The sequence below is a fragment of the Marmota flaviventris genome, chromosome 2, assembly GCF_047511675.1.
Source record: "Marmota flaviventris isolate mMarFla1 chromosome 2, mMarFla1.hap1, whole genome shotgun sequence".
Taxonomy (NCBI): Eukaryota; Metazoa; Chordata; class Mammalia; order Rodentia; family Sciuridae; genus Marmota; species Marmota flaviventris.
This window is the reverse complement of record NC_092499.1, coordinates 1,539,731-1,554,515: the sequence shown is the minus strand read 5'-3', so window position 1 is coordinate 1,554,515 and position 14,785 is coordinate 1,539,731. Positions and strand designations below refer to the sequence as shown.

Sequence of the window (14,785 nt, the reverse complement as noted above, 5' to 3'; positions counted from 1 at the left end):
GTCCCTGTGCCCCCCGGCCTGCCAGTAGGAGTGGCTCCCCATGGGATGGGGCTGCTGACTAGATGGGAATCACGGGGAGAGGCCGTGACCTTGGGTACCTTCTGGAGCCGGAGTTGGGCCCCACCTTGTGCACAGCTGGCTGCCTCCATTGTCTGGCTGTCACCTGCACTCCCTGGAGGGCCACGTGTCCAAGGGTGCTGCCCCTCTACCTGCCGTGCCCCAGGACAAGCTGCTGAATGAAGCCTTGGGGGAACAGCTGGGGGCCAGGAGGCCGTTGAAGTGGGTGGGACTGGGGACAGGCAGCAGGCAGGATTGACAGCTCAGGGAGGGTAGGGCCTGAGCCTGCGGCTGGCAAGGGCCAGGATGGGCCCACCTCCAGCCTGCACCCCACACCCCCAGGCTGCGGCACACATAGAGGCGTGGAGCACTTGGGGATGAGAGCCTGGTGTTGGCACAGGTAGCTTGGTTTGTGTCACGGTGAGCACAGGTCACACCCATGGCCCTCTCCCCACAGCCATCTCAGTCTCACCTGGGCAGGCTCCATGCTTCTTGCTTGGGGACATGCCAGACCCACCTTCCGTTGTCCCCAACTGTGGGCACCCCTTGCCTTGCATGCCTGACCCCAGAGTCCATTCACCAGAGCATGTAGTGTTCCTTGCCTCTGCTGGATCTCCTTGGGATCTTGTCTTTCCTCTGGCCAGCACCACTGTGCCCAGAGTTTGGTGGCTTCAGGGCAGGAGACCTGTGAGCCCATGCCTGTGTCAGCACCCTACTCAGCCTGGGCTGTGGGGAGGAGGTCCCCTGCTGTACACCCCAACCTCCCCGCCCTTGCCTCCAGGCAACCCTTTAGACAAACTGCCTCCCCGCTCCCTAGCCACCTCACTGCCTCGCGCAGGTCCATCTGTAGAACCCGGCACTCAGCACCAGTCCAACCCTGGCTTTCTCTAAGCTAGTGCAGGCCAGGGTCGGAGGTGTGTCTGCGCCAGGCTCCGTTGCACCTTCTCGAGGCAATCAGGACATTCCTGGAAGCAGCGAGTCTGGGCACTGGCATTTACCCAGCAGGAAGCAAACAGGAGCCTGTGTTGGGCTCTAGGTAGTCACCTTGACGGTCAGCACTTAGCACTGGCCTGCCCCCAGCTCTGACTCTACCTTTTACCTTGGAGGGGTGGGCAACCCCGAGGTCCCCTATCAGGTACACACATGAGGGAAGCAGGGCTGAGGGCCGGGTCCCATATGGGCACCTGGGTCTCAGTGCTCCACCCTCACAGCTGGGAGCTCTGTGTAGCCCAGGGCCCTGCCGCTCGTTCAGTGACACTGTGGCCATCCTTCCCTGCTCTCTGCTAGGCAGCTCTTCCCTGGAGCAGCGCAGTGTGCGGCTTGTGTGAGCATGTGCCTGGCCTGCTCTGGCCCTGTCCCCGTCCGCCTGCCCCAGCTGCCCCATTCCACGAGCCTGCTCTGATCCCAGCAGGTCTGAGGCGAAGCCAGCTGGTCGCCGGGGCCGGAGCACATCCCTGAAGGAGAGACAGCCATCACGGCCACAGAACGAGCGGGCCAATAGCCTGGACAGTGAGCGCTGCCCGGACACGCGGAGCCAGCTGCAGGTGCCTGTGGGGCTTTGCCAGGTCAGGGCAGCAGAGAAGTTTAGAGATCAAGGTTGCCAGCAGACCTAGAAAGGATCCTGTGTGGGTCCCGTGCACACTCCAGCCCTCCCTGCCACCCCCGGGGGCCAGGCAGGGTGCACGGCCACCTCAGCCAGGCAGCTTGGTGGTGGGCCTCTCTCCCCTGGCTGCCGGGAGTCTGCTGCTGTGGGGGCCGTGTGGTGCTGGGGCTCCTCTCTTGGGGAGAAGATGGGTGCCCCATGTCCTGGGTGTGGACGGCCGGTGTTTTCAGATTCCCAGGAAGACTGTGTACGACCAGTTGAACCACATCCTCGTCTCTGATGACCAGCTCCCCGAGAATATCATCCTCGTCAACACCTCTGACTGGCAGGGGCAGGTAGGAGCAGCTGCCCGGGCCTGGTTGTCCCCAGGAGTTCCGTGTGGCCGAGCTGAGTGGGGGCCACACAGAGACCCCGCTCAGGGACGAGTGCTGGAGCAGGCATGTGTGGCGGGCTGGCCTGCACGAGCGTGACCTCTGCCCTCTGGGGGTTCCAAGGAGAGGGGCAGATGGATGGGTGCAGATGCTGTACCAAGGGTCACTCGTGCCCGTCCCACCCAGTTCCTTTCAGACGTCCTGCAGAGGCACACGCTGCCTGTGGTGTGCACGTGCTCCGCAGCCGACGTCCAGGCCGCCTTCAGCACCATCGTCTCTCGGATCCAGAGATAGTGAGTCCTGCCTTCCCTGGGGTCTGCCCTGTGGAGCTGTTGCCCGAGCATTTGCTGGGGTCCCTGTACCCCAGGCCTGCCTGCCGTTCCGAGGTGGGCATGTTCTCTGCCCTGGGGGATGTGGGTGGCTTCTGACCTGCTGCCCCACAGGTCCCCTGCAGCCTAGGCTTTCCTCTGATTCCAGGGGCAGGAGGGTCTCTTGGAACTCCGGGAGGGTGGCCGCCCAGCCTGTCAGTCCAGGCAGATCCCGGCCCAGCTTAAAGTGCCCACTGGTAGGGGTCCTGGGTGGCAGGGCTCATGGTGGCGGCAGCAGCTGTAGCTAGGGAACAGGCTTTCTGGGGCTTAGCTGTGTGGACCTTGGGCTGAGGACAGCTCTGACAGTTCCCCTGAGGTGCCTGTCCCCTCTTCACCCCACCTGTCTGGGGGTTGCAGCTGCAACTGCAATTCCCAGCCCCCGACCCCCGTGAAGATCGCTGTTGCGGGGGCGCAGCATTACCTCAGCGCCGTCCTGCGGCTCTTCGTGGAGCAGCTGTCCCACAAGACCCCAGACTGGCTCGGCTACATGCGCTTCCTCGTCATCCCGCTGGGTGAGGCCTGCGGCTGGCTGGGTACACATGGTGGCGAAGGTGCAGGCGCCAGCCGTGGTGTCTTGTTCCTGATGTTTCGTGTGGTATGGTTTACATATGATAATGTCATTTAAATGGAAATTGACACAGTCACCCTGCAAGGGGGCAAGAGGTAAAGCCATCCCCCTGAGATGGCCTGCACCGAGCATCCCCTTGGTCTGTCACTGGGCTCTCTCTGTGCCAGTTTGAGTTCTTTGTCAGAGAAGCACAGCAGGGCTGGGTGGTTAACCCTCCCAGTCCCGTGGTGCTGTGCGGTTGAGCTTGATACTCTGTGTAATTCCCCTACCAAAAAGCCGTCCTGGCGTGGCAGGCAGTGTGGCTGGAGGCCCACCTTATGTGTGTGCCCCAAGCCAGCACCAGTGGCTTCCTCGGTGAATGGGGTTCCAGGAGACAGTGTGCCACACCCTTTTACCATACCACCACCACAGAGGGGTCCTGGACTGTGAGCTCCACGTGGTGACCATCCTGCCCTGGGCACACAGGTTCCCACCCTGTGGCCAGGTACCTGGGCTCCGTGGACTATCGCTACCACAACTTCTTCCAGGACCTGGCTTGGAGAGACCTGTTCAATAAGCTGGAGGCCCAGAGCACAGGTGAGGCCCAGTGTGGGGCCTGTGGCGGGGCTCGCACCCACAGTCCCGTTCCCTGGAGGAAGGGGCTCCTGGTCTTCCAGGAGACCTCCCCTCATATCTACCTCTGTCTCAAGCTTGGCCCCAGAAAAGGGATAGCAGGCGGAGTAAGGGGGCTTGCCAGGATGCTTCCCTGTCCCCAGTCCAAGGCAAGGTGGCCAGGAAGGGAGGGCGCAGGGCCCTAGGAACACGCCTTCAGGGCTTGTGGAGGATGTGACCCAACACCACTGTGGATGGGCACGCGGGCCTGTTGTGGCCAGTGGGAAAGTAGAGGTGCCCATGACCCAGACTCCACCCTGACCCACCTGGCCCACCGCACCAACCCATGGCCTCCTCCCCGTGCAGTGCAGGACACACCAGACATCGTATCCCGCATCACCCAGTACATCGCGGGGGCCAACTGCGCCCACCAGCTCCCGATTGCGGAGGCCATGCTGACCTACAAGCAGAAGAGGTAATGCAGTGGGCCCAGGCCTGGGGCAGCGGGGGACCCCCTGACCACACAACACAGGTCATTGCCAGCTGCCATTTCTCCATGGCTACCTGCCCACTCTGGCCTTGGCCGGGACAGACTCCACGAGGTCTGGGGTAAAACCCCTGGGTGAGCCTAGACTGTAGGGCCCTCCACTGACCCCAGTGCAGACCAGAGTAGTGGTTGGGTTTTCAGTACCTCTTTATTTCTATGCCCGTTGATGTGTCCCATGATGCAGCTGGTGGCAGCTGTCAAAGTGGCCCAGCCTACAGACCTAACACATCTTCCACCCTAGGCCTAGGCTACCTGGGCTGGAGACCCTGGGCCATGGTCTCAGCCTGTTGGGGAGCAGTCAGCTCATGTTCTTGTAGCTCGGAGCATGACAGTCCCCAGGAGCTGTGGGTCAAAGCCTGGGCCAGGTGCCATGGGTCTGGGTAGCCCTGGGCAGGGCCCCTTCGTCAGGCACAAGCAGAGGCTTTCCTGTGGTTTCAGAAGACTGAACCTCCCTCTTGTGGCCAGGCCTCTGGACAGGCTATCCCATACCAGATGAGGGGAGCAGAGGCAGTCAGTGGGCCCTGTCCAAGAGTGGAAGAGAGGCACCCAGCCTCAGCCAAGGGCAGAGGTAGCAGTCCCTGATTCTAACGGGTGTTCGCCCCCTTCCTTAGACCGAAGGAGAGTGAAGTTGAAGTCTGGGAGGTGCAGGGAGGTCAGTAGGGATGGCTGGTCCCGTTCCAGTGGAGCCCAGCACTTCCGGAACTTCCTGGTGGAGGGGATGGCCACCCCTGTAAACTCACTCCAGCGGTTGCCCCTAAGTGAGGCGGGTAGTTGCCCAGGCTCCAGGCCCTAGAGCTCCTGCTGCCATGCATGGAGGGCTCGCTCACCGGGCCCCCGGGAGGCGCCTTAACGTGGCCCTGTTTTCTCTTTTGGTGGCTTTCTGAAAAGGAAAAGGCACTTTCACTTTGACTTCACCCTGAGGTACAGCTCTCTGGTTGGCACCCTCTGTCCCAAGCTCTCTGGTCGATGCTCCCGTCTGTCCCAGGCTGGTCTTCAGGCTTGTTTAGCAGAGTCACTGCCGAATTCCCTCTCCCCTGATGCCCAGGGCATCTGGGGATCCCTCACAAAGGGCCCTGTATGCTGAAGGTTCAGGCCTGTGTGGTCTGGGCCCACAGCCTCTGGGGGAGGTCTGACCCCCAGGGGTCCCTGAATCTGAGGCCAGGATAGCACTGTCCCAGTTACAGCAGAGGCAAGGGCCAGGACTGGGCTACATCTGCCACTGGCATTGATGTTGGGCTGCCTCGTGCCAACTCTGCTCTGAGCACTTTACATGGGTTAGCCTGGCCCCCTGCACACAGCCTAGCGGGGAAGTGTCCATGCTGGACCTGCACATGGAGACAGGGAGGGGGAAGCCAAGGAGCTGGTCAGGGTGGCCTTCCTGGAGCTGGCCTTCTGCACGCTGAGTCAGGCTCCCAGGCCAGAGTCACAGAGAGGGTTTCCTAGCATCTTTTGAGTAGAGTGCTGTTACCTGTAGGGGTGGCTCTGTCCTCTGAACTTTTGGACTTGTGAAGTCAAGTAGTCCAGGAACCCCCACAGCTGTCCCTTTTCCTCTGCCTGGCAGGTCCTGCCCTCTGTCTTCTACACCTATCTCAGGCTATCTATTCTCCTGGGTAAACTTCTCCTACTCTCTTGCCCCCAGGAAGGTTGTTGGGTCCAAGGGATGTCGTTCCTAGGAGTGTTACAGTAGCAGACATGTAGCCTTTGGGCCACCCAAGCTGCAGGTGGGCAGGATGCACAAGCAGGGCTCTGAGCATCCAAGTCTGTCCTGCTAAACAAGCCCCCTGTGTTAGAGAAAGACCAGCCGTCTCATGCCTCCCTGACCCTGTGGGCTGGCCTGTGCCGCCCGCTGTGGCAGGCAGAGCCCAGAGCATGCTCTTGCCTAGTTGCAGCTTCTTGTCACTCCTGGGATTGGCTCCTCTGAATTGCAAAACAAGGCTTGGCGAGAACATAACCCACTCCCACTCTGTGCCTCCTGCCTGCGATACAGTGGTGGCATCGGTACCATAGGCGGGGTGGGCATCGAGTACAGCATGAGGCCAGAGAAGCCCAGAGTCCTGCCAGTCGCTCCAGCCCTGCCCAGCTCTCCAAGGTTGCTCCTGCCTATCCCATGCCCCATGCAGTGTGGCTGGCTGGCCGGGAATGGGAGTTGTCCCTTCAGTGGGCCCTGCTGTCAGAGCAGGGCAGCCATAGCCCTGGCCTGCCCATCAGCATGTGGGGGTCAAAGGGGTCTTCAGGCCCAGGGCATTTGCCTTCTGCACAGTGGCAGGTCTCAGGAGCCAGAACAGGTGTCCCGCTGACCACACTGTCCTCAGAAACACGTGTGCGAGGTGCCAGCAGCCCCTCTGACCAGGGCTTGGGGGCCTCAGTGGAGAGCCGGTGTCACCCTGTCCTGCCTGTGCTGGTGTTGTCTGCATGGCCCAAGATGCAGCTTGGCTTTGAGTTCTGGCGGCTTTCCTGTGTTGTGACATTTCCCATGTCTTGGTCACACATGGCCCTTGTCAGCTGTGGATGAGATGGATGAGAGGCCATTCTGCTACAGGCCTGGGGGCCCTGGGGTGGGTGGGAAGCCCTGTTTGTTGTGGGTTAGAGCCTTTTCATGCATTGGGGACCAGGACCACTCACTTGGCTTCTACAACCTCCTATGCCCAGAAGGACTTGGGTGTCACCAAGATTTACAAACACAGACCTGCCCCAGAGAACAGGTGGGACCCTCATGTGGATGGCCACCCAGGAGCTCATGCCTGATGGTAGATAGGGCAGCCTGGGCATGGGTCCAGGACATGTCCTGAACTTCATGGAGCAGAAGCAGGCTGTGGCCAAAGATGTAGACCACTTATTATTTAAAATGGACAAGGGGGAGGTTCTCTTTCAGCACTTCTCCTTAGACGGGAAAGGAAGGTTAGGAATTTAGTCTTTGGTGGGAGGGACAGAACCTGCAGGTGTTTTATTCCAAAGCATCTTGGTCTTTGGGGGAGGGGGTGGGTTCTATGGGTGGGAGTGGAAGGTGGGCTGGGGGGCTCCTGCTGGGAGCAATCTATGTTGGCAGTGCCCTAGTTGTGTGTTCCGGGCTGGCCAGGTGAGGACTGCTGGTCCACCTTGTGAATACCCTCTGTGTGGGGAGCACCAGGCTCAGCCTCTGCCCACACTTGGACTCTGAGAAGATGGGCTGTTGGACGTGGGAGTCAGTGCTCAACGGCAGGCAGCTAGATGGACACATGCCTTTCCCAAGCCTGCTTCTGTCTGGGAGACCAGGTGCTGGGCAGCACATGCTCCAGGGCTGTCCCTGAGGCACCCCACCAGCCTGAACAGTTGGTTAGTTCCCTGAAGTCCTGAAGGAGAACCTTCATCACCCACCCCCAGTGCTTCACCACTTCTTGGCACCAGGGGCACATTCAGTCTCCATCTGGGAGAACTTTGCTGGCATCAGATTTGGGGAAACGAGACAGGTAAAATGGAGTTGGAAGACACAGCCAGAGATGGCACCAGCTGTAGACCCACTCGGGGTGAGGGGCACCTCTGTTCCCTGGGTGCAAGCCAGGGAGCTGCAAGGGTGGGTGGGCAAGAAGGACATGGAGGAGACTGGTCCAGTCAAGCACTGGGACCAGACCTGCCTGGTGGACCTTCCCAGAGGCCGGAGGGGCTGCTTTTCCTGCTGTTGATAGAGCCGTGGCTCTGTGCTGGCCCTGCAGCCCGTGGGAGAGCTCGTCAGGTCACTGGGGACCAGCTGGCAGGGACCCTCTGTGGAGACGAGCCACATGGCCAGCTGTGGTGGACGTACACAGGAGGAGAAGACAGTTTTCATCGCCTTGGTGCCTGCCCTGGAACCCTCCACATCCCCGTGGTGGAGGGGCTGTGGCCAACACTGCCAAGAGAGCCTGTAGGTCTGCCAGATGCTGTATGGAGCCAAGTCCAGCCCCCTTGCCCTAGGTGCTCAACATGTCAACTCCTTGGGGAGTCACACTTTTGGGCTCTACTTGTGTTAGTACTGGCATCTACACTGGCACTAGGGCCAAAGGCCTGGCCTCTTGAGGAGGCACTTTGTGCCCTGCTTTGGGGCAGCCACTCTAGTTACTGGAGAAGGCCCAAGATGTTCCCCAGATGTTCTGGGGCCCACAGGGCATATGAAGCTCCAGCTACTCAGGGAACCAGCTTGGTGGGCCAGCAGTGCAGACAGGACTGGCTGAGCTGTTGCCATGCCTCAGGCATCTGGGATGGACGGGCAAGCTTCCCCGTGAAGTCATGCCCTCTGACCCTTCCTCCCAGCTGCAGGGCTCTGCATGGCTTCCTGCCCAGGGTTATAGAGCTCTGTTCACCGTTCTCATGTGTCAGCCTGTCGGAAAGAATCCAAGCACTGGCTGGCAGGGTTGGGGATGGTGGGCTGGGGCTGGGGCTATACCAAGGGAGAATAACCGTTCTCTATCTCACTCACAGCCCTGACGAAGAGTCCTCCCAGAGGTTCATTCCCTTTGTTGGGGTGAGTACTGCCAGCTCCACCTTGCTGGGAATGGTGGCCGACCAAAGTACCTTTCTTAACAGTGCTTTCAAGTTAACCTGCGTGTTCCAGAACCTTCTTCACCATGTGAGCCCAGTAATGCCTTAAGTCCTCCCATGATAGTGCACTGTGTCCTTGTGACAAGGAGTGGGGGCCCAGGATTATTGGTTCCCCTAGCAGATGTGAAGAAGCAGTGATGACTCTATTGTGGTTAGGACCAGTGTCCAGTTCAGCCTGTCCTGGGCATCAGCGAGGGGTCAGACAGCACCAACCCAGTAGCCAGGAGAAGTGCTGAGGCAAGAGGGCACCTCCTGGCCTGCCTGCTAAGGCTGCGTGGCTGTGGCCTTGTGCTGTTTCCTCTGCAGAAGACTGAGAGGTGCTCGTGCTTCTTCCTAGCCCCAAGTCTCCATGACCATTCACTGCCACCTTTTCCCTTTGTGACCCTGCCCTGTTGAGGTGTCTGCATGGCATGTGGCAGGTGCCTTCCTGGCCCATTGAAGGGACTAGGGTAGGTCTGTCCCCTGTAAGGAATGGAACTCATCCAGACACCCCCACCCAGGGCCTTCCTGCAGTGACAAGAGTACACAGCACTCTTGGACCCTTGACTTGTTACCGTGTGGCCAAGCCCTGAATTTGATAGTGTAATGCGCTCTAAGCTGACACAGCTTCACATGGCTGGTGGCCACCATGCTAGGCAGCACAGGCCTAGGACACGGCCTGTCACGGTCCCCAGCAGCCCACTTGGGTTTTGGAGCAGCTTCCTGCCTCTTCGCCAGCACCCTCAGGCCAGCCTCCCAGGGCGGCAGTGGGGCTGGCTGACACTCAGCTGCCTGCAGCCGGCATCTCTTGTTCCAGGTTGTGAAGGTTGGGATCGTGGAACCATCCTCCGCCACATCAGGTAACCTCGTCCCCTGAGGCCTATATGAGTGAACCAGTGCCCCCTAGGTCCTGGTGGTGCCCTGTGCCCAGGGGGTACCTCTGTGCTGTCGTCATCACACCCCAGGCCGCAGCAGGCCAGGCAGCTCTCCTCCCTCACGGAAGAGAACCCTGCCTCCCTTGCAGGCTGCCTTGCCCATCCCACCTGCCCAAAGGGCTGCTGGCCACCTCTCTGCATCCTTGTCTGGAGGCCCGAGGCACAGGGCCATAGTAGCCGACGGTCTCACCTGGCCTGACTCCTCCCAAAGGCGACTCTGATGACGCAGCACCCTCGGGCTCCAGTGTGCTCTCCTCCACCCCACCCTCCACCTCCACGTCTCCTGCGGCCAAGGAGGCCTCGCCCACACCACCGTCCTCCCCATCAGTGAGCGGAGGCCTGTCCTCCCCCAGGTAAGCACACAGCTCTTGTCCCACTTGTTCTGACTTGGCATTGACCCCATGTCCCACCCTGAAAGTTGTGGGCAGGCCCAGGCTAAGATCCTGTGGTGGAGTCTGAGGGCTCGGTCCTAGCTGGCCACCTGCTGCCACAGATCAGGTGCACCTGTTCCCCACCGAGCACCACGGCAGGAGCCACCACCCTATAAATGAACCTGGCTCTGCACGTGAGGCTTTCCAGAGAGCAGGGGGTCGGGTGGGCAGAGGAGACGTGCTCCTCAGACCATCCACACAGGACCAGCTGGTGTCCTGCCAGGCCACCCTGGGTCTCTGCAGAGCCAAGTTGGAGATGTGTGCTCCTCACACTGCACTTTCTGGCTCCTCATCCAGGGCCCTCCAGCAGGCCCTCCCTGAGCTTCACCAACTGCCAGTTCACACTGGGCCACACCTCCTGAGGGGGTGCTTAGTCTGAGTTGCCCAGCTAGTGCGTGGATTTCCTTGGCATGGCAATGGTATGGGTCCCGTGAACAGACAGCTCTTCAGAATGTCTGGCCGTCCAGCTGTTGGGACAGGTGCTGGCATACCTCCCTGCCCGTGAGGACAGTGATGTCTTGTTACCAGGACCATAGCCCTGAGTGTGAGTGTCTCCCTCTGCCTTTCACAGCCAGGGCGCTGGCGCCGAGCTCATGGGGCTACAGGTGGACTACTGGACGGCAGCACAACCCACGGACAGGAAGAGGGACACCGAGAAGAAGGACCTGCCCACCACCAAAAACACGCTCAAGTGCACTTTCCGGTCCCTCCAGGTCAGCAGGCTGCCCAGCAGTGGTGAGGCTGCAGCCACGCCCACCATGTCCATGACTGTGGTCACCAAGGAGAAGAACAAGAAGGGTGAGGTGGGGGCAGGCTGCACAGGGCTGCACAGCGGAAGAGGGGCAGTCCATGAGAATTGGGGATGAGGGCCTTCACCTCCTAGTACCACCCACGTGTGGTTTCCCCATACACCCAAGGGGCCCAGGCTGGCCTTCAGGGGGGTCTCCCAGACAACAGTGAGCCTTAGGGGGCACTGAGGATCCGACAACTTGTGACCAGAGCCTCCCTTGGAGGCCACGGGACAGGTGGAGGGTGTCTGCCTGTGGTCACAGCAGGCAGCTGGGCATCGTAGACAACAGGGGTCTGAGAGCTGTAGCCAGCCAGGCCCCTTCAACTCCTCTTCAGCCCTCTGGCCACTGCTCTCCTGTCCTGCTTGCTGCAGGGCGGCTCTGGTCAGCCTGGCCCAGAAGGAGCAGTGGATGACAACAGGGCCCTTTTCCTCCCAGTGATGTTTTTGCCCAAGAAAACAAAGGACAAGGATGTGGAGTCCAAAAGCCAGTGCATCGAGGGCATCAGCCGCCTGATCTGCACAGCCAAGCACCAGCAGAACATGCTGCGGGGTAAGACAGGCCCTTGCAGGGCAGTGGTGACTTGGGGCCCACTGGGGCCCCAGGGCCCCTGGGGTTATGTCACATGTGCAGGCAGAGCAGTGCAGCCGGGAGCAGCTTTTTTAGCTACCACAGGACATACTGTGAAACGCCCGTCACACTGTTCTCTGCACACGGTGATGAGGCCCTTGGGTGTACCGGACAGTTCTTCTCATTCAAATAACTCTCAACCCTTTCTGTTGTTAAGGAGCAATTCGTGTGAGTTAAGTGTTTCTCAGGGTGCATTCTGACAACATTGGACTCCGTGTGGAGCTCCCAGGGTTCTCCTTCCCTGTGAGGCCAGTCCCATGGCTTCCAGGTGGAGAACTGCCCCGGTCTTCCCATGGTGATGGCCAGTGGGGATATTTTAATGGGGCTGACAGAGTCTCTGGCCTGACCTGAGAGGAGGAGGTCTGGTGGACAAACAGCATCTGGCTGAGGCGCATGCCAGCTATTCCTCTGAGGCCCCCAGAGACCCTATGTCCTGGGAGGGTGGGTAGCAGAGAGGGTCTGGCAAGGGGGCTTCCTGAGGGTGTGGGCGCCTCCAGCTTTGGGATCCTGGTCCTGTACTCTGGCGGCAGCCCAGCTTCCTGAGGGACTGCTCTGTGGGTGGGCAAGCCAGGCGGGCAGGTGGTCAGGCAGCCCTCTCTCGCAGTCCTCATCGATGGCGTGGAGTGCAGCGATGTCAAGTTCTTCCAGCTGGCTGCTCAGTGGTCGTCCCATGTGAAGCACTTCCCCATCTGCATCTTTGGACACTCCAAGGCCACCTTCTAGCCCTGCCCACCGTGGGGGTGGTGTGGGACATTGGAGGCACCTATTTACTGCCCTGTGGTGGCCACTGCTGGAGGGGCAGCTACATTTCTGTTAACATTGCAGTTTACTACACAGACAGACTGTCAAAAACACAAACCATCTTAAGTACAGATGGACTCACAGCCTGAAAACTACGGGGCAGCTCCTTGCTGGGCGCCAAGTAACTGCCGTGCTTATTAACCAGAATGTCTGGCTGGAGCAGGGAGGCTGGAAGGTGGAGGGCAGTGTCCAGGGCCTCAGGAATCACCCAGAGCCCGTGAAGCAAGAAGGGTTCTTGCCTTCATGTCCTCCTTCCTGGAAGACAGGATCTGCTTCCTCAGGGAGCCCAGGGCAGGCATAGGCCTCGGAGCTTGGTGGCCAGGGGCCAAGGGTCACAGGCATGCTCAGACTCCAGGTGTGGGGGGTGCCACCCCCAGCACCATCCACGCACAGCTCCCAATAAACTCCAGCCTCGTGGGGGAGATTTTATAGTAGCAGATCTTTCTAATTCTCTCAAATACATGTGACGACGTAGCTGCCAAACAGATGTTCCTCTCATGAAGTCCCCTTGGGGCTCCACAGAGCCACAGTCCTGCCCACCCACCTCACCCCTTCCAGTCCCTCAGCTATTCCTGAGATACTGCTAGGCTTCTATGTGTTGTGCTGTCCCAGACTGAGCCTTGGTCCCTGCAAATGTCCTAGTGTCCAGCCTGGGAAATGGTGAGCAGTGGCAGGGGTTGGTCTGAGGCTGAAGCCAAGTGCCCAGACACTAGCCTGCTGTGCCACACGCTCCATCCCTGCCCTGCCTGCTGGCCTAGAGCATCCAGAACTGGCCGTGTGGGTATCTGGGCTGAGGTTGAGGATCACGGTGAACTGGGGAACAGGCAACCAGGTGTGTGTGGCACCTGCAGCAATGGCGTGGCCAGTGCAGGCTCGGACACGCCAGCTGATCACAGAAGGTAACTGCAGGAGCCAGGCACCCCCTTCAGGGCTGTGCGCCCTCCAGGCCATGCCCCTTGGAGCAGCATGTTGCGTTTGGGTCTCATCCTGGGTGGCAGCCCTGCCCTCTGCCTTCCCTTGCAGCAGGACAGGAGTGTGCTGAACGGCAACAGGGTCACCCATCTAACTACCTGCACCACAGACCAGCAGGGAGGGGTGCTGCCTCAGACACGCTTCTCCCGACATGCCCGAACCCTGCAGGCTGCACAGGAAGAGCCCACCCATTCCTATCCCCTTGGAAGCTGTGGCCTGCCCAGGGACACTGGTGGCCCTAAGAACAAGAGCTGCACAAGGCTCTGCTCAGAAAACAGTGCCAAATGCAGGACCTCCTTCCTTGGGGTGAGAATGGCCTATTTTTCTTACCTGTGATCTACTTGTTTACCTGCCCCTCTCTAGGGGGCTAGTGATAGGACCTGGATATGTGGCTTAGAGGAGCCCTGTGAGCAGAATGCTCTGCAGGGGACTGCCCCCGAGAACACCCTGCTGAAGTACACAGGGCTCTCGGTTTGAGTGGCCATCCAATTTCTTCCGAAAGGTCACTCTTGGTGGAAAAGAGATGACTGAACTTTCTATCCTCGAGGCCACAGATTGTGCAGATTACCTGGCTGTGGGCAGCCCTTTCCTAGGAAAACCTCCCTGGGTACTCTTCCCCAGGTGGCTCAGGCTCCACCCTGCAGGATAGAACCTCTTCAGCAGCTGGCCCTGGGTCCAGCACCCATCCGGGCTGCTCCTGAGCCCCATGTGACCACCACCACATAGGCCCTGTGCCAGGAAGGAACAAATGGAGACCTGGACTACGTGTATTACTTGCCTCAGTTTCCCTGTTGGTTAAAGAGGAAGGTCACATTTCCCCTGCCTACCTCATGGAGCTGTTATGAGGATTCATGGAAAAGCACTTTGTCCCCTCGATGGACCACCAGAAGCCAAACCTGTCTTCAGCGGTGTGGCCATGAGGGCAGTGGAGAGTGTGTGTCAGAAGTGTGTGCTTTTTCTCAGGCCTCACCCCACGTGCACCCGAGAGGGATGTCTCGGCCCCACCAGGCTCCACGGTTAAGCCACTAGTCGCTGTCAGTAACACCAGGCTCCTTTTGGGCGGGGCCGCCGCTGTCGAGAGGTTTGGGCAGGCTCCACCTTTATCCTTGAAGGTGGGGACCTGCCCCCTCTCCAGGTTGGTCGCCTTGCCACTGTCTCATTTGGGCGTGCAGTCCAGGGTCCTCGGTCAGCACCTGGACGCGAGGTGGAGACCTCTGTGCGGGGGCTGGTGGCCTTGCCGCGCTGTCCTCACCCCTGAGTGACCTGGCCGTCTGTGACCTGCGTCTCCGAACGATGTCCTCATGAAAACGTCCGAGCCACTTCCTCCGGAGCCAGGCCGCCGCACTCTACAGGCTCGCCAACCCTCCCCGGGCTGTGGGTCCTGGAGGGGCCAGCGGGCCGAGTTGGCTTGTGGGCGCCCCCTCCTGTTCGTTGTGACTGGTTTCTACAGTGTTTGTGTTGCTAGTTTTCCTTTTTAATGGGAAGCAAAATTAATGTAAATAGCTTTTCGAGGAGCTGATGCTAATCTGTCCCATGTGACCATGTGGACGACTTTAAGGTGCTGAAGCGACACTAATAAACTGAGGGCACTCA

At 59.8% G+C, this 14,785-nt stretch overlaps 1 protein-coding gene across 7 annotated transcripts in view; it reads left to right on the top strand.

The window, feature by feature from the left end:
* The window catches only part of Pacs2 (phosphofurin acidic cluster sorting protein 2), a 71,599-nt gene extending 56,814 nt beyond the window's left edge, over positions 1–14,785 (top strand). For 3 of the 7 annotated variants that reach the window (XM_071607451.1, XM_071607449.1, XM_027946593.3), the window contains exons 13-24: positions 1,466–1,601; positions 1,891–1,995; positions 2,218–2,324; positions 2,757–2,911; positions 3,433–3,543; positions 3,925–4,033; positions 8,537–8,579; positions 9,453–9,495; positions 9,782–9,923; positions 10,573–10,799; positions 11,228–11,341; positions 12,024–14,785. In XM_071607451.1, coding sequence (XP_071463552.1) covers positions 1,466–1,601; positions 1,891–1,995; positions 2,218–2,324; positions 2,757–2,911; positions 3,433–3,543; positions 3,925–4,033; positions 8,537–8,579; positions 9,453–9,495; positions 9,782–9,923; positions 10,573–10,799; positions 11,228–11,341; positions 12,024–12,142 — 1,411 coding nt within the window. In that variant the 3' untranslated portion in view covers positions 12,143–14,785. The other 4 variants (XM_027946592.3, XM_071607450.1, XM_071607452.1 and 1 more) reach the window with 3 other exon arrangements.